This window comes from Mustela erminea, chromosome 13 (genome assembly GCF_009829155.1).
Source record: "Mustela erminea isolate mMusErm1 chromosome 13, mMusErm1.Pri, whole genome shotgun sequence".
NCBI lineage: Eukaryota > Metazoa > Chordata > Mammalia > Carnivora > Mustelidae > Mustela > Mustela erminea.
The window spans coordinates 13,011,318-13,030,652 of NC_045626.1; the positions used below are offsets into that span (position 1 = coordinate 13,011,318).

At 35.8% G+C, this 19,335-nt stretch overlaps 1 protein-coding gene across 1 annotated transcript in view; it reads left to right on the forward strand.

Annotated features, from left to right (window-relative positions):
• VPS4B (vacuolar protein sorting 4 homolog B) overlaps window positions 1-17,326 on the forward strand; it is a 30,547-nt gene extending 13,221 nt beyond the window's left edge. Inside the window, exons 4-11 of the mRNA XM_032310254.1 lie at window positions 1,644-1,711; window positions 5,257-5,376; window positions 8,078-8,234; window positions 8,723-8,871; window positions 9,577-9,658; window positions 10,968-11,187; window positions 13,637-13,777; window positions 15,838-17,326. Of these exons, the coding sequence (XP_032166145.1) occupies window positions 1,644-1,711; window positions 5,257-5,376; window positions 8,078-8,234; window positions 8,723-8,871; window positions 9,577-9,658; window positions 10,968-11,187; window positions 13,637-13,777; window positions 15,838-15,939 (1,039 nt within the window). The 3' untranslated portion in view covers window positions 15,940-17,326. The remainder of the gene's footprint in view (window positions 1-1,643; window positions 1,712-5,256; window positions 5,377-8,077; window positions 8,235-8,722; window positions 8,872-9,576; window positions 9,659-10,967; window positions 11,188-13,636; window positions 13,778-15,837) is intronic.
• Window positions 17,327-19,335: the final 2,009 nt, after the last annotated feature.

Genomic DNA, 19,335 nt, shown 5'->3' on the forward strand with positions numbered 1-19,335 from the left:
CATTGACATAGCAAAAATCAGGCCCTAGCTGATCTTAACGGATTGTTGAATTTCAACGTAGAGTCAACTTTAGGGTTTCTTATATGAAGGTTGAGCTATTTAATGGAAGACTGGGTCTCCAAAATTAAAATGAAACTATTGGGAAAAGTTTCGTTAACCTCGAGTGCCTGGAACCCCCGACTCTTCCTAAGACTCCCTTGCCAGCAGAAATGTCCTCTTCTCTCTGTGAGTTGAGGCTTTCTGGTCTTGCTTGAAGACCCTGTAGTTTCCACTTTTGAGGTGGCTACCTAGCAGGGGGATACCAATTCTGTATTGACTAGCAGTACCCACCTTGGCTAAGCAAAAAGGAAATTAGTAAAGAGTATTGACCTTACAGATTCGGAGTGGGGGCAGGGACTCAAGCGTGGGTTCCATGTTGTTAGGAGAAATGCTCACTTCTGCCAGGGTTGTTCCAGTAGGGATCCCACTGCTGCCAGTGCCCCTGTCAAGGCTTCTGATGCCTGGCAGGGACCACAGGACCTCTGCCACAGCTCCCTCAGCAGGCCAGGGCTTTCGCTCGAAGGTAGGATCTCTTTGCATGGAGCTGCCACCTCAGTTGTTTGCCTCCACCTTCTTGGTTTGGTCTCATGGGGAGCCCTAGCGCAAGGAAGCCCAGAAAGGGCAACTTTTTAGAAGTACTTAGAAGTATTGTAGAAGAAAGCATGGTAGAACAAGGTTGGAGTGGATGTCAGGTCAATCAGTGGGCAGTCTCTACCTAACCCATCACCCTGCCATTCTGTGATGAATAAGCCAGTCCCATTTTGGGGAAAAATTCTATCAAGCTTTTAAATCTCCCTTTATGTGTTATATGTAAAAAATGATGTAGTGCCATATTTTTTGCTTTATCACCTTTTCATTCAAGGTTGTGTTATAAACAGCTCAGTAGACTATTTCTACAACATTAGTTTTAAGATTGCAATGTAGTCTGTCATATGCTACATTCCATAACTGAACATACCTTATTTCTAGTTTTTTCCCTTTTGGGAACGGTGGGGACATGATTATCCTTGTAGTCAAATCTTTGAACTTCTTCTAAATTAATTTTTCAGAAAAAATTCTCAGATATGAAATATCTGGGTTGATAAACTCGTCTTTTGGTCTCAGTTTATTTTCATCGATAGCTTCATCTGTTCTTTGGAACCCCCAGACTAAGGATTATAGACCTTCATACCTTAAATAATTAAGATTCTGGGTTTTTCTGTCCTGGTTATGGCTTCTTGTTCTGATACGTAGTTTGCCCAGTTTGGTGTTTTCATGTTGTTCACAACTCTCCTGTAATTCATCTTAAGTCTTCTGTGGAATGCAGTGTGGGGGCATGCATTTATGAATTTGTACATACATAGGTATGTCATGGGAATTTGGAGCTGGTTCCTGACTTCATTCTGGTCTTTTTGCCCCTTTCCTGTTCATGATTCCATACTGATGGATAATATGCCTGCTTAATATACTCTTAAAAGTAATTTTTTTAAAAAGCGTAACTTTTAATGTGAATGTCTTATTTTGTCACTTAAGTCACAAATATTTCAGATTAATTTTTCCTTCATTTTTGCCTTATTTTGATAGCAATGAGTGATCATTTGAATATATTAAATTCTTTTTATTAGGAATGACAGTGATGGGGAAGGAGAATCTGATGATCCTGAAAAAAAGAAACTACAGAATCAACTTCAAGGTTGCTTTAGATTTCATTTTTTAAATTTACTATCTTATTTTTTTTAAAAAAACCTCATAGTGAATTGTTACTTGAATTGTTTTCTTCCCCCTGTATTCAAATGAGGTTCAAGAACTGGCTTTGGTTCCCAGTGGTCACATGCTGACTTCGTTTGTCCATTTTCATAGGATTTGCTCTGTAGGGTCTCTATTAGGTTGGTTTTTCCCATGTAGTAAAAATACTGTTCAGCTTTATATGTGCCTTAAAAAACCTGTCAGTCAACTTCCTCTTTTTTCATTTTGTCTTATTTGCCCCCTTTTAGAGAAGGTAGCATTTACACTACTAGCACATTATAAAATCTGACAGTTCTAAAATTTCCAAATTGTCAGGGGAACAGAATGAATTGGGGCTCATACTTGGTTTTTATTGCTGTTGCTGAAGCTGCACTGATGGTTTACTTCATGTTCTCAGACTTTTCTCATCTGTATTTTATCCTGTTTCAGTGTTGCAATTTACATTTATCTCTTCCAGCTTTCTGTTTTTACCTCCCATGCCTCTAAAACCCTTTCATTCTGTGCTTGTAGGATAGTGGCATGATGAGAGACATGGATTTTGGTTCCATTCTGACCTGGAGTCCCTCTAGGGCCTGCTGCAGAAAAGCTGTCTGATGTTGGGCCGATTCCCGAGCCTCTCAGAATAGAAGACCCCAGCTCTAAAATGGGAATCACTGATACCTTCTTTTCTGGGCAGTTAGAAAATTATGACAGTATAAAAACTGCCAATGTTAGATCCGACAAATTTTAGGGCCTCAGTCAACGGTGGTAGCTGTTTATATCTGCAACAGCACCTGTTTAATTGCTGGCTGTGTACTGAGGTTTAATTTTTTTTTGATACGTTAACTGATGACTTTAGGGGTTGAATTTTAAATATTTTGTTAATTTGAATCTTGCCAAATAGAATGCATAACTGGGAAGGATTTCTGTTATAGAGGCACAGCCTGGGTTAGTGAATGGTGAATATACCTAGCTTGGCCAGTCCTTTAATCTTGCTGTACTAACTATTATTATTATTCTATTATTGGTTTTACCAGCTCCACTGGAATATATAGGAGAATACTATAAGGTTAATGTCTTGAAAGCACTACAGTTAGTAAGGATAATTTAGAAACGGGAACTTCAAAGGTGAATAAAATCCAGAAGGAAAAGCTGAGTGTCTGCTGCCACACCGCCATGGCCTGCAGCAGTGTGGGTGCACGCTTCGTACTCAGTGAGTTTTGCTGGGCGACCCAGTGGTCTGTGCCAAGTGGCCTTATTTTGATTGTAAGGCAAAGGTGTTTTTTTCTGCCCCTTTAGTTTTGTTTCCCTCTCTCCCCCGCAGAGTAAAAACTGGAGTGAGTCTTTAGTTTTGGAAAAGATACCAGCCAGCTTTTAATAGGGAATTTTTCTTTAAATCAGTAATGAGGAGACCAGAGATATACAAAAATACAAAGGCTGAAAATATTTAAATGAGGAAGTTCATTTGGAATTTTAGGGTAGAGTATGAAAGGACTCCTAGCCTTTCATATTTCAGAGTCCTTTTTTTCATCTTTTCATTTAATAGTTTGCTCATGGATTTCACTGTATAATATCCTCTTTTGGATCTTTCCTCTTTTTATCTGAAAGCATTTTAAATCTTTTACTTCTGTTTTGAATTATGACTTTAAGTGTAGTATTTGATTATTAAAGAATACATGATTTGAATTTTCTCTTAACTGTTTTGATGCTCAGTGACTTTGTTGAGATTTAATCAAAGACTGGTTAAATTTATTTAATTGGAAACAAATCATATAGCCTTTACTCCTAATAATCGCTCTCCCTTTTTTAAATTACTACTTTTTTTTAACGATTTATTTATTTATTTGACAGAGATCACAAGTAGGCAGAGAGGCAGTCGGGGTGGAGGGGCGGGAAGCAGGTTCTCCGCTGAGCAGAGAACCTGATGTGGGGCTCTCTCCTAGGACCCTGGGATCATGACCCGAGCTCAAGGCAAAGGCTTTAACCCACTGAGCCACCCAGGCGCCCCTAAGTACCTCTTTTATTAATATTACTTATATCTAAATAATCTTTTGTCAGTAAACAGACCAAAGTGACCTTTAAACTTTGAAAAGTATTAGTTAAATGTGAAGATAAGTTTTAGCATATTTGGAAAATTCATACTTAGAAAAAACTTTAGTTGACCAGATGCTGCTTATAGAGAAAGTAAATTGACTTTTTTAACTATTACAAAATCCTATTGGGTGATATAAATACTTCCTCATGTAAGGTCACTAAACTGAATGGAACATAGAAAAGAAAAAGTGAATTCGCTTTAATTTATACTTAATGTGAACTTTTAGAATGCAGGAAGTTTTTATGGTTTCATTTCATTTTTTTAAATACTTTATTTTTTTAAGTCATCTCTACACCCAATGTGAGGCTCAGAATTACAACCCTGAGATCAAGAGTCATATGCTCCTCTGTCTGAGCCAGGCAGGGATTTCATTTAATTTTAATCTATAGCTAAAGGTTTTCATAATTTAACTATGTTGTATAATATAATTACTCTTAAAATAATAAATGATCTTTCGTAGCAAGAAGAAATACCCACAAAACTAGTTTCATCAGTAATCAGTGAATTGTGTAGGTGGTGATGTTTTGATATACTTAAAATAATTACACATCACCTTAGAACCAGCTTTTGGGAAAGCTTTTGTTAAGAGAGGATTCAAAACTTTTGCCAATAAGCTGTATTAGAAGAAACCTTTTATGGACTCACTGTGACAATTTCTGTGGCTTCTGAATATATTATATTGAAAAACTAAATCACTTAGATAACCTTTTAAATGTACAAAACTTTCAAGTAGGTCCGTTTAGAGGCCCAAAAGAAAATTTGGCAAATCTCAGGGAAGTAGTGCAGACCGGAGCTCACTGTCACACTGTCCCACTGTCCCTGTCTCCTCCGCCATCCCCTCCCTCCATTCCTCCCTACGGTTTATCTTTCCATCCATCTGCCCGTCTGTGTGTCTGTCACTGGTTAAAGTTCTTTAGGTATCTTTTCCTTTTGGTGCTTAAGGAGAGCATTAGATCACTGGGTATTTTTGTTAAAAAAGAAGTAGTAGTAGATCAGCCCCCATTGAATAGTTACTTTCGGTATTTCAGAATCAGTGCTTTCACACATTGTAACCACTTGGTGTAATGTTTGGTGCTTTTCCAAACACTCTAATATTCATTAGGGCATTTGATCCCTCCACTAACCTGTCTTAAGTAGTTTGGGCAGATAGTATTCTTTCCATTTCATAGTGAGGAAGCAGAAATACAAGAGTTAAGTGACCTGCCCTAAGTTAGCCCATCACCCAGCCCCGCTTTCTGACAACTGCTCACTCGCCCCCAACGACTGCTTCCTAATCACATGATTTCAAGAAGGTTTTTAATAGATAAAACTTTTCAGACATTTTTGTACTATATTTCTTGAATGTCATTATTTTATGTTGTCTTCTACATGTGATGGAATAGTCTTCTTAATTTAAAGATGACATACTTGTCTTGTAGGTGCCATTGTTATAGAGCGACCAAATGTGAAATGGAGTGATGTTGCTGGTCTCGAAGGAGCCAAAGAGGCACTTAAAGAGGCTGTGATACTGCCTATTAAATTCCCTCATCTTTTTACAGGTGAGATGACTTAAATGGGTTTGTTGATAATTGTCTCAAAAATACATTGATGGCTGAGGTAGTAGAGCATAGTGAATTTTTGTCTCATGTTAAGTTAGCACCTTAAGTAAAGTAGTGATACGCCTCTACACCAAGGTACTTATTTCATACACATATTTCAAAAAACCCCAATGTCAGCCAGTACAGCAAAGGGTGACTCACCGAAATGCAGCGGAATGCTTTGCTCCCATTCAAATAAAGGGTACGTGTCTATTAAGAAATTTAGATCTGTGTTATAATTGACATGAAAGATGTCCACATATATATAAAGATGAAAACACAAGCTATAAATCCGTATAGTATGATTCTACATTTGTTAAATAGATGTGTGCACTGAGAAGTAAATGTCGACAGATTAACATAAAAATCCTAGTGTTGTGCCTAAGAGATAAGAGGATGGGTGATTTTTACTTTCTCCTTGAACTTTCATCTGAAGTTTTTACAGTGGCCATGTTCTAGTCATATAAGAGTTTTTCCCATTTCTTAAAAAGCGGAGCAAGAAATATTTAACATTTTTGGATGAAGTGCCCATCCTCCAGGGACAGCTCATTCTCACTGTGAGGACAATATTGCTAACCCAACTGTCTGGGTATAGTTGAGGTTACAGCTCCAGCAGCACGTGATGTCTGGACTGAACCATTCCTTCATGTTATCCTTTTTGTGACTGATAGGCTGCCTGTGTGCTGATGTGGCTGTACCCACAGCGTAACTGAAACAGGGTGTCCCTTTCAGAAACAAGCTGGTTTATGTAGAGAGCAAATCTGTGGTGTTGGCCTCAAACTGAACAGGTCCAGGAAGTGATGTCGTATAGGGGAGTGACAAGCAAAGACCCTCTGGGCCCCTGGGTGTTCACCAAGCAAGGTATGACTTAAAACCTAACTTCAGAAATACGAAATTAACAGTGTAAAAATTGACATCATGATCCTGTAAAGGCACAAAAGTATGGGTGAGCTCATTTTATATTAGTTAGGCCAGTGTTTTCCAAAAACAAGTCCTTTATGTGTCTTGTGATTATTTCCATATATGTGTACCATTATTTTTTAATATTTTTCTTTAAATCACTTTTAAAGCAAATTTTTATTAAAGTGTAGCAAAAATATACAGAGACCAGTAAGAACCTTAAAGTGTTCAGCTTCATAAATTATCAGAAAATAAGTACATCTTTGTAATCATCATCATGCAGATAAGAAATGATACCAGTAACCCACAAGTCCCTCTGTCAGATCTTTCCTTGCAAAGGTGTTCACTCTCTTGACTCCTAACACTGTAGATCGTTTTGCCTATATTTGAACTTATAAATCATGTTTCTTATTTTTCCATAGTAACTTATTTTAAAAGATTGCTTTGCATCTACTTTAAAAAGAAAAATTTGTATTTTTCTATATTAAAAATTATTTAAATAAAAAGTATTTGTATTCTACCTGAAAAGCACTTCCTGTGCTACCGGTCATATACAGCGCACTTAAGGGAACATGACTTACAGTGCATACATTTTAAATAGGAAGATAGAGTTAAAGGCAAAGTTGAGGCTTTCGTAAAAGTAAATAAAACAGTATTTAGTTTTGCCATTAGTATTCTACATGTTCTTATATAGATACCATGTACCCATCCACGGTTTGAACCTAGAAATTTTTTAAATGTATATTTGATATTTTTTTGCCAAATAAAACTCAGCCTGTTTTATTTTAGGCAGCATTAGGACTTTTTATTAGGAAAATGGAAATGAAGAGTTGATTTGTTCACTTGTTATATTTTGGCAAAACTAGGATTTCAGGGGGTCTCCTCCTCATTACCCAACCACCTGAATAAGGATATACTCTCCGTAATAGTAAACTGTGCTTCCTTGTGGAATCAGGAATTGGATAGAGCTTTGCAAGGGATCAGCCAGACTGTGTTAATTTCATTCCTCCAAAATATTTAAAGGAATATTTAATATTCTTAATATTAAAGAATCATAAATATTTATAAGAAATAGAAATATGTAAAAGAAAACGCTTCCAGCTGCCCTTACCCTGTGGATCGTAGTTTATCCTCCAATATTCTGATATTGAATATTGCACACCACAGACAATCAGGGCATGCCTTTTTTTTTTTTTTTTTTTAAGACTTATTTATTTGACAGAGAGAGAGATCACAAGTAGGCAGAGAGACAGGCAGAGAGAGAGGGGGGAAGCAGGCTCTCCCCTGAGCAGAGAGCCCGACGCAGGGCTCAATCCCAGGACCCTGAGATCATGACCTGAGCCGAAGGCAGAGGCTTAACCCACTGAGCCACCCAGGTGCCCCAGGGCGTGCCTTTTAACTGAACAATTCTGTCCTTACTAGACTGTAAGCCCATGAAAGGCAGAGATTTTTCGTGTTCATAGCTCTTGGTCTCTACATTGTGGTTTCAGTACATACTGGTTGAACGAATGAGTGAAGTAAATAAACTTCCTTTTAGAAGGATTATATCTGTAAACACATTTGACAAAGTATTCGCTAGAAAAAACAAATAAGATACTTTTAAGATACACTTACCTTAGTTTGATTTATTTAAAAAAATTTTTTTATTCTGATAGCTGTAGAGCAAAAACCTCTTCACAGTACTTCAGTATGGTTGATATCTCCAGTAACAGAAATTAACAGTCTTGAGATTCTCATGTTATTTTTCTAATGCAAATTTTAGGCAAGAGAACACCTTGGAGGGGAATTCTGTTATTTGGGCCACCTGGAACAGGAAAGTCCTATTTAGCCAAAGCTGTAGCAACAGAAGCAAACAACTCAACATTTTTTTCAATATCTTCCTCTGACCTTGTCTCTAAGTGGCTAGGTGAAAGTGAAAAGTAAGTAGTACATTGATTTTTTTTTTTTTTTTTAGTTTCTCTTTGCCTGGTAATCATTATATCAGTTTGTAAAATAATAGGCTTCTTACACCATTCATAGATATTCAGAGAAGTGACATAGTATAAGTATTAATTTCTCTGTCAAATCAGTCTGTTTGAAATTCATTTCATAGGGAAAAGATAACATATGCACAGTTACATATATTGTGGTTTAGTAAATCATAAACTGAATTATCCAACTGAAACATTCTTATTTTCTGGACCAAAACACGATTGGACTTTAGAGTTCATATAATTTTATATATATATGTGTATGTGTATATATACACATACATATATATATATATATATATATATATATATATATACACACACACATATATATATACACACACACATATATATATATTCTGTTTCAGTTTTTTTTCATTAAGTCATGTGTCATTTACCATTTTTTTAAGAAACTGAGAGCTCTTACTTATTTTTAGGCTAGTTAAGAACTTATTCCAACTTGCTAGAGAGAACAAACCTTCCATTATCTTCATTGATGAAATTGATTCCCTGTGCGGCTCAAGAAGTGAAAATGAAAGCGAAGCCGCCCGTAGAATTAAGACGGAGTTCCTAGTTCAAATGCAAGGTAGGGATACTGACTTCTTTTTAGTTTCTATTTATTGTATAACTGCTATGATCATAATAATCAAAAAACTTCAAGCTGAATTTCTCCATTTTAGCAGACTGTTTTCATTGTGCCGTGTTTCATTCTGATTGTCCTGCACATGCACACAGTATGCGCCCCCTTGCAATCATCTGTAGGATCTGGACTCAGGCAAAAACTGTAAGAAGATTTGCATATTCACTTCTAACCTACCAGGAACAGTATCAGCAAAAGGAATGTGTAGACTTCAAATGAAATCTTTTGAGAAGAATATGAGTAGTATTTGTCCACAGTCTAGCAGATTTGATTCTTGGCAGTATTTGCCTCATATTTGAATAATGTGACATTTGATTAAATACAGTTTTTTTCAGAGACTCTCAGGATGAGGCACTTTAACATTAAACACCACATTCTTTTTTTTTTTTTTTAAGATTTTTATTTATTTGTCACAGAGAGAGGGAATGCAAATGGGGGAAGTGGGAGAGGAAGAAGCAGGCTTCCCAATGAGAAGGGAACCCAATGCGGGGCTCGATCCCAGTACCCTGGGATCACGACCTGAGCCGAAGGCAGATGCTTAAAGACTAAGCTACCCAGGTGCCCCAAAACACCACATTCTTAACGTATAGACGAGGTTGAAAAGAACATTAAAGTGACAAATTCCTTAAAATATTACGTATTTTGATGCAGGCGTTGGTGTAGACAATGATGGAATTTTGGTTCTGGGAGCTACAAATATACCGTGGGTTCTGGATTCTGCCATTAGAAGAAGGTATGATGATACAGTGAAGATCTTATTTCTCACTGCAGGTGTAACAAGTCAGTAGCAGTTCCCTTTTTGTCCAGTGAAGAGGCATTCTGGCAGGTTTTCAGAAAAAAAATTTTTTTTTTCAGAATTTTTTTTGACGTACCATAACCCTGTTGCCCCTCTGCGCTGGGGGAAGAGAGGCAGGCATTTGTTTGCTTGCTTGCTATATTAATGATAATAGATTTTCATATATGGAATCTTTCACATTGGAAAATATATTAGCTAATTCTAATAAGCTTAGTATAAGGCACTGATGCTTCAGAAATGTACAAATGTAGCTTGATATTTCAATGGAAGACTTTCATATAAAATTTTAGCAAAATGACAGTCATATAATTTAAAGCCAGGATATACTTTTGTTAAAAAATTTATATCTGATTTTTAAATTACATATTGAACTTGATCTAAAGGAAAGGCATATAGACTTGTTACTTTTCATGCACACCATTCCCTGTTCATTCATTGAATTTTGCGTGGTAAAAATTAGCACCAGTTCTTGCCACTTTTGTGCCACTCACTTGATAGTTTGCAGGGTTACCATCCAGTATTAAGAAAGGAAATCTGCTGGTTATTTTTGAAAAATGGACTAATTCTAAACCCATCTCTAAAATAATGGAAATTTAAAATTCTCAAGGCCTTAGAGAGTTACATGAAGAATGAGACTTTCACATCTAAATTTTCCCTTGTTGCTTCCTCCCTTTCCAAATGCTGAAATTCTGAGAAGGCAAGCAAAGTTACTGTTAATAAAAATGTTAATTAAAAAGTGTATTTATTTTATTCTGAATTACCCTCTGTAATAAAGTGGACATTTGTGTAGACATATGTTTATTAGATAAGATTTTGAGTAGCTTTACCATTTTGAATTTAGGGAATTATTTTGTCTTCTCTTACTTCACATGATTAACCATATTAATTCCTGGGTCAGCAGTTCAGAATATGATTCTATGAGAAGCTAATCTTGTGGGACATACCTAGACATGAACACTGTGGCCAAAATAACCCACAAATCATGTGAGAAAGATTAAACCACTCCAGACTGGTTCTCTGGCTATTTTGGATTTACTTGTTAGTTGCTAATGTGTTCTGGATATTTTCCCATTATTTAACTAAATATACATGTTTAACTCTGACACATATGGGCCCATTTAACTTATTCAGCTTAGCTTTGTATAAATGAGAATATCTGAGCATCTTGTTTCTTCTTGAGAAATCTGAATTTTCCATTGAAATTAAATATATGTGGTAATATTCTTTACATTTCTTTCATCTTAAGATTTGAGAAACGAATTTATATTCCTTTGCCTGAGGCCCACGCCCGAGCAGCGATGTTTAAACTGCACCTGGGGACCACTCAGAACAGTCTTACAGAAACAGACTTCCGGGAACTCGGGAAGAAAACGGATGGTTATTCGGGGGCGGACATAAGTATCATTGTGCGCGATGCACTTATGCAGCCTGTTCGAAAAGTGCAGTCAGCCACTCATTTTAAAAAGGTAAGGAGCTTTTAGGGGATGCCTGGGTGACTCAGTTGGTTAAGCAGCTGCCTTTAGCTCGGGTCATGATCCCAGCATCCTGGGATCGAGTCCCACATCGGGCTCCTTGCTCAGCAGGGAGCCTGCTTCTCCCTTGCCTCTCTGCCACTCTGTCTGCCTGTGCTCGCTCTCTCTGACAAAAAGATAAGGAGCTTTGCTCCATCCTTTCAGATATTTTTAAAGTCAAGTTTGGAGACCATCATTAATTTGTCTTCAAAGAATTTTGGGAAGATTTCTGTTTTATATAATAAATAGTGGGTGTATAGAATAAATATTCCATTTCATTGAAAATAGGTTCTCCCACAAAGTTTATTAATAGCTATTATTAATAGTTTTAATGTATTTTAAAAGTTTTTATGCAGTGATTTTTTTGAAGTACTTACTAAAATTTTGATATAAGTATAGAAACTTTAAATATATAGTGACCACTGGTACAACTAGAATATCCTTGAGCAGAATCTGGTGCAGTTATACCTCATTAACAAAGCAAAAATACTAATAGCTAATATTTAAATATTCACTGTGTTCTAGTCTTAACTCACTATTTCATTCGGTACTCACAAAAACTCTACAAGAGGTGCTTCTGGTCACCTGTTGATCATTAATCTGAGACTTAGATGTTAACATGATTAAACTAGGACTTGGCTGCTAACATGGTTTGCCCAGGTATAACCAGATAGGCGCAGACCTGTGATATTTTCCCTACGACACGTGTACTTCAGAATCTGAAGCCTCGCTTCCCACGCACTGTTTCGTCTGCATGAATGAGTTGCATACACAGTATTTTGTAAAAAGACTGTGGTCTTGGCATATCCAAAATATTTAAGTACTAGTGAAGTAGGTAATTTGGACCAGCCCTGTTGCTCAGAACAGCAGTATCCAGTATTACTTCTGAAGATCGACGTGAAAATCCTAAAAAAAAGATTAGCAAACTTAATCCAGCAGTATATGAGAAGACTAATATATTATGACCAAGTTACATACAATAAAATAAGTATTTTTAAAAATTGTGAGCTTGAATTAAAACCTGAATTTGAACCCCAACTCCACAGTATACTTGTTATATCTCCTTAAGCAAATTATATTACCCATTTAAGTCTCATTTTTATCATTACTACAGTAGACAGTAGCACTGCCTCAAAGTACAACTGAGAGAAGAAATGAAGTAGTTCTCATAAAATACTTGAGTAGCCTGGGGAAATAGCCTTTTCCTTCTGCAGCCACTTGGTTACTGGAAATACAGGAGGCTCAGGGTCAAGTTTATGTCCCAGCTGTTGTGTTTTTCGGTTTTCGGTTTTTGGTTTTTTTTTTTTTTCATTCTCTTTGCATTTAAAAACTATGGATTCTTAGGAACTCAGTCCTTTCCTACCCAGAACTTTACATTCAGTTCTCCATATGACTGCCAGGGACAGCTGTGACCCTGAAGCCAGGTCCTTCTTAGGAGGATAAAAGTGAAGCAGCCACAGCAATGTTAGCATCACCAGCCAGTAGATCTCCCAGTGGCTCCATCCTTCACTCCCCATTCTTAAGGCTGATAGCAAAAACCAGAGTGCCTGTTCATTTATTTATAAAATGTCTGAAGTATTACTCGGAGCCTAGAGGCAAGTCAGAAAGTACTACAATCAAAACCAAAAATTTCCACAGCTGAAATTTTTGTGGAGAAAGACAATAAAATACACGTAATTTAAGTAAAGCCAAAATGTTTATATTTCTGTACCTGCCCTAATATATTTAAGATTAATCATTGTGAAATAAATATTAAATGTGAAAGCAACCCCCAATTTTAGTATAGATTTGTTGCCATCTAAAAAATACTTGCAAGTGACTCTGGGTCACAAAGGTTCTGTTTTTGGGTGTTATTAAGATTTCATTTTAAATCAGTTATGAATCACAAAATAACACTGAAATTACACTTAGTATTTAATTTTGTACTTACTTTCAAGAAGGAATTTTTGTTGAGAAAGAAATATTCAGTGATTTCACACTAATCTTCCAAGTATCACAGAACTTTCCCAGTTTTGGAAAACAGAGAAAAATTAAGAGAATTATTGAGGAAACCTTTTTTATGGATTCTAAGACCATTTAATAAGCATGAGAGGAGAAGAGAACTCTTAACCACAGATGTTTCTTTTCTTTTTTTTAATTTTAACTCTTTTTATCCTTTGATCATGTAAGTAATTTATTGGAGGAAATTTCAAAATAGAGGAAAGCATCAAGAAAAAAACTAAAACCAAACAAAATCTATCCCATCACCCAAAGAAAACTACATTTGTTGTATATTCATCTATTTATTTTTAGAATTAGACATTTTAACAAATACAGAATAGTACATTTTCAGATTTCTTGATAATGGCCTAAATCTTAACATAGTTAATTTGTTCAAATAATTATTTCAGACTATTTATTACAGGTGCGCGGACCTTCACGAGCTGATCCCAACAAGATAGTAGATGATCTGCTAACACCCTGTTCTCCTGGTGACCCTGGTGCCATTGAAATGACATGGATGGATGTCCCTGGGGATAAACTTTTGGAGCCAGTTGTTTGCATGGTTTGACATCTTAAAAAATTTATAGTTTGTCATTTGTGAGACCAAGATAAACATTTTCAGTTATGTAGGATTAGCTAGAGAATGTCAGTATGATCAAGCATGTTTATGAAATACTGACTACTCAAAAGTTGTAAAGATTAATTGAACTAAAAATTTAAAAAATAATTATCGGGTGCCTGGGTGGCTCAGTGGGTTAAGCCGCTGCCTTCGGCTCAGGTCATGATCCCAGGGTCCTGGGATCGAGCCCCGCATCGGGCTCTCTGCTGAGCGAAGAGCCTGCTTTCCTCTCTCTCTCTCTCTCTCTCTCTCTGCCTGCCTCTTTGCCTACTTGTGATCTCTCTCTGTCAAATAAATAAATAAAATCTTAAAAAAAAATAAATAAAATAAATAAAAAATAAAAAATAATTATCTTTAAAATATTTTTGTGGACGTCAAGAAAAATCAAATTTCTAGTGAAAAAGATATTATTCAAAAACACAGGTTTTGTAAGCTTACTGACGGTCTTATAGCTGAGATACTATCACCAGAATACTTATCTATATGGCATAAATTATTGTCAGGACTTAACTAAAAAGCAGAATTGGTGAAATTTCTTTTCTGAATCTAAGATTTTGTAAAATATCCAGAAACCTTCATGCATTTATCATAGTAATCATAATGGTGTTTTTCGGTTTTACTTCCGCAAACTTTGTAGGAAGTTTTAATGTGCTTGAGGGGTAAAAAAAAGTCCTGAAACCCAGTTTTTATGATAAAAAAAATTATATTTCTATAGTTTATACTGGAGGGATTTATAATTCTTAAGACTCATTTTGTAAGGTATAGGAAGCTTACTGTGAAAAGCAACATTTATTATTTTTATGTTTTCTTATTGTTGAATGCTCAGTTTTTTAAATCTTCTGCTTCACTTACAGATTTTTAAAGAGCTTTATGTCTGAATTAACAGTAACTTCCAGAGAAGAAACTTACTTACATGATATGTACACATAGCTCTATAGACATACATGTATCTCTGTACATAGTATGTGTATAAATATTTTTATGTGTTAATGATGCTTCCCTGAAAGTTATTTAGAAACCCTTTTTTGTTTCAGTCCTTGCACTGTTGTTGTTTTTTTAAGGTTTATTTGTTTATTTTAAAGAGAATACATGCAAGTGAGTAGGGGGGCGAGGTGTTGAGGGGGTGAGAGAAAGAATCTCAACCAGACTCCCTGTTGAGTGTGGAACCCATAATGGGGATCCCTGAGGTCATAACCTGAGCCGAAATCAAGAGTCGGTGCTCAGCTGACTGGGTCACCCAGGTGCTCCACTATGTTACTTTTTAAAGATTTTGTTCTTTGACCATTTTTCATACTGTTTTGTAAGAGACATGGTCCAGAAGTTACTCTTTTAATGAATCCCTGATATTAGCATATTTTCTCCCCATTTTGATCATAATTTTAATTAATAGTTAAAAATTCTAGGGGCGCCTGGGTGTTTCGGTCGGTTTAAGCATCTGTCTTTGGCTCAGGTCGTGATCTCGGGCTCCCTGCCACTCCCTCTGCTCTCCCTCCCACTGGTTCTCTCTCTCTCTCTCTCTCAGATAAATAAAATATATATATTTTTAAATCTGATTAGGTGGTTTTAATTAAATGGTGTTATGTTTCACATAAGTGTAAGTGAATAACTTCTGTAAGTGAAAGACTATTTCTTTTGAACTGCACTTGGTGAACTCTCTTATTTTAAGAAAAAACAGATAAGATGGGAAAAGAGATCAGGGACATATTTTGGAGGGCCTTGATCCTCAGGCTAAAAGGATTATACTTCTGATGGGGAAGTGTATCGAAATGGAGAGCCATCGAAAGTTGTGGTCAGGACAGGCAAGCGGTTTCAAGTTGCTGTGCAAAGGAAGAACAGGATCAGAGATGGCCTCTAGAAGGAATAAGAGCGTTTATTGTTAGTAACTTAGGGTATACTGCAAATACTTAGATTTAACCTCAGGTGGAAAGTTAGTTAATAATAATGCAATGATGTTTATTTGATTTGATCATTACTAATACTACTCTTTTCTTTTCCCCTGACAGTCGGATATGTTACGGTCACTGTCTAACACAAAACCCACAGTCAATGAACATGACTTGTTGAAGTTGAAGAAGTTTACAGAAGATTTTGGCCAAGAAGGCTAAACCAAAGACAACGAAGAAGACATTTACCATGTGTGTTCTTTCTTTCATAGGTACTTTTGCCTTTCTTGGATGGCATTCAGATTATTTCCAGTAAACTCTTTTCCCACAGGGAAATACAGATCTCACTCCAGAGTTCCTTTAATTTTATCCATATTTTTGTTCCATTACCAGTTAAATGCTCCTGTTAACAAAAATTATAAAATAATGGATAATAAGGAAATAAGTGATAAATGAATGGCAAAAAATAGGAATTACCCAGAAGAGGATTAACATTGATTGAGATACCAGTATTTAGAATTGGTGGTATTTGCAAAGAGCATTTCTCTTTTTTTATATTCTTTTTCTTTTTTTCTTTTAACCAAAAATGAAACAGGCCTTATTTTATATATTTTGAAAAATAATTCTTAATTCTCATCAATGCAAAATTTATTTACTTTATTAAAAATTTTTAAATGATAGAATCTTAATTCTCAGGGATGGGCGGTAAAACAGCAAAGAGCACTGTGATTGGGCTTGAAAGCTTCTGAATTGTGTTCTAGCCGAGTCTCATTGAGTTTTGATAGGCTAACATTTTTCTTTGTGTCGATTTCAATAATTTCTTTAAAAGCAACAAGCTTCTATAGTTAATTAAATAATACCATTCACTGTGCAGTCTCAAAAGAAGGACTTTCTAAATTGGCGTTGTCTTCATCTTGAAGAAGAAAATTGTCTATTTCGGTATCTTTTTATAGCACGATTGACCAAAACAGATGGCAAATAAAAACATACTTTTTAAATAATTCTGTCATGATACTATAATGGGAACCTTTGCTAAAGGAATGGCCTCCCTTTGAATTATGGGAAATTTCTTGTGGGTGTGTGTGTACATATATATATATAGATAGATAGAATTTTTTTTTTTTTTTAATATAGGCTACCAAGGGTCTTGTCTTTTACCTTTTAAGTCCAGGGAAGTTTGTCTTTGCCACACATATGTTATCAAATGTAATGCTCTTGAAGCTTTAGAAATGAGCTAATGTCTCATTAAATAATAAAAAACAAACATGATATGTTATTTTAATATCTCCAAATAAATCTGAAGGTGTATGTTACACACTTTAGCGCAAACACTAAGTTGTGCCTTGTGCATTTGCATTGGCTCTATATGCAAAAGTATGATTCAGTTAGCTGGAATGAGGTAGATTCCTTAATGACTATAAAGTTCTACCTTGCAAATACTATAGAATTACTTGCATTTTAAAGTATATTTGCACATTTTACATATAAAGCTCTATGGTTGCCTTTGAGTTTTCTGTACAGATTGTTTTTGTTGATACTAAATGGAAATCATAGGCCTGAAATCCGCTGTTCTTATGTGAAGTAAATTGATATAACCTACTGTTGGCTATTTTCTGTGTATGCTTCTTTATTTTGGGATCTTCTGTATAAGAGAAATTATTATCTAAATTGATTAGATACCAAGAAGTCATTAGAAATTATTGAGAATGCGTACATGAAAATTCTATTCGTCAACAGCTTTTATGTGAGGGCTGGGAGTTGTCAGACTAACAGCTCTTTGTGGCTGCCTTATAAAATAATTTATATTCTTTATCAGCCTCAGAATTATATAGTATTGCTATTAATGATATCATTAGGAGAATTCACATAATTATAATAGTTGAAATTCAGAATTTTTTGTAAATCCAGAATTTTTTTTTGAGGAGGTATTTTACTTTGTTTGACAAAATAGATGACCCGGTGGTAAGTAAGTACAGCATTGATGCTAAGTGGATACTTTATCACATTGAATTCTTCTGCATGCTTCAAGAACTGTATTTCAGTATCCATATCACTTCCAGCCATAGCTCCGTTTTCTGTATTACATCTTAATACGTTTTTTACATTTCTGGTTCTAAACTTATTTCTGGAATCAAATAATTCTAGACTCATTCTAAAGTGATAGCGCATACACCATACCTCATGAGTTCTTTATGGACAGATAAGTGCTTACAATGTTCAGGCTCTGTCTGAACTTGAACAGTTACGAAACTGGGGTAGATGGTTTCTGAGGCTTCTTGACATGAGCTGGGTGTTGAAGAACATTTTTTTTCTCAGCCTGGAATGTATATTTGATTATTAATGGGAAGTACCATTCAGACACTTGTCACCGGCATAGCCAAGAAATTGAGGCCCACCTCTGTAATGTTGTAGCCATAGATGTCGCTTGACACTGTCGTAAATGAAGCAAAAGCAAGTGCCCAGCATGGACACTGCCTTTCCCTCACCTTTCTGAGCTCTGGTAGATGTACTTGCATGCCTCCATTCCTTCCTTTACGTCCTTCTGTTACTCCGCTACAGTGTCGCGTCTTCTCTGCTAGTCCCAATCCCATTATTTCCCTGAGTACCTAGCTCATGACCTATATTCTCTCTGCCGGGAAGAATTCCTAAACTAATCCCACTCCTACCTTGGGGTTCTAGTAATAAATTAGTACTAAGTTGTTAATTAGTAATAAATTGCTAATACTATCGTAAGATTTTTATCCCAATTTGAAGCCCATCCTGTTACTCTTGTTGAGATCATTTGGACTGTAAGCTCATCAGAGAGCTACATTTTGACTTGCAGCTAGCACTGTGCTACGCGCTGTTTATTAGGTACTTAATAAAGACTTGAGAAATAAGGGAGTTAATGTCCTTTTACTGACTTACTGGATTATCTATGAGACTTCTTATAAAATAGGTCATTTGAAGTGGCTTTGTTCTTGCTGGTCTAGTGAAATGGTAAATTTCAGTCTTGGTTACTGGGGATAGAATCGGGTAGGCCAGAGCCGGCTCCTGCTGGCTTACGAGAACCAGTACCCATCTCTTCCTACCTATGAAATCCTTGAGCTCATACTGGCAGCTTGAATCGGCTCTAGTGGGAGGATTCACGCTGCAGAAATCAAGTTGCAGTTAACACGGTGTCACATAAAATGGAGTCAGTCTGTAGTTGAAAAATTTATGTTTATTGCATTTATCAAAGTAATGTACAGAAGTTACATTTTTAGAGTCATAAAAAGCATTTGTTAAAATCCAGTACCCATTTATGATTTATTTATTTATTTATTTATTTTTAAGAAAAACCCTACAAGCTAGGAATAGAAGGGAGCTAATAAAGGGCATCTACAAAAAGGAAAAAAAAGCAGTACTGTAGGAAGCATCACACTTAATTGTGAGTTATAGAAAACTTTACTCTCCTGCTATCACCACTTCTTTTCAACTTTAGACAGGAATTTCTAAGTTTAGAGATTGAAAAGGAAACAAAATTATTCTCAGATAACATTGTATATGTAGCAAATCCAAATTAATCTTAGAATTTGAATTTAATAAGGTTACAGCATGCAAAGTTAATCAAATCATGGTGTATATCTGAGCAACAAT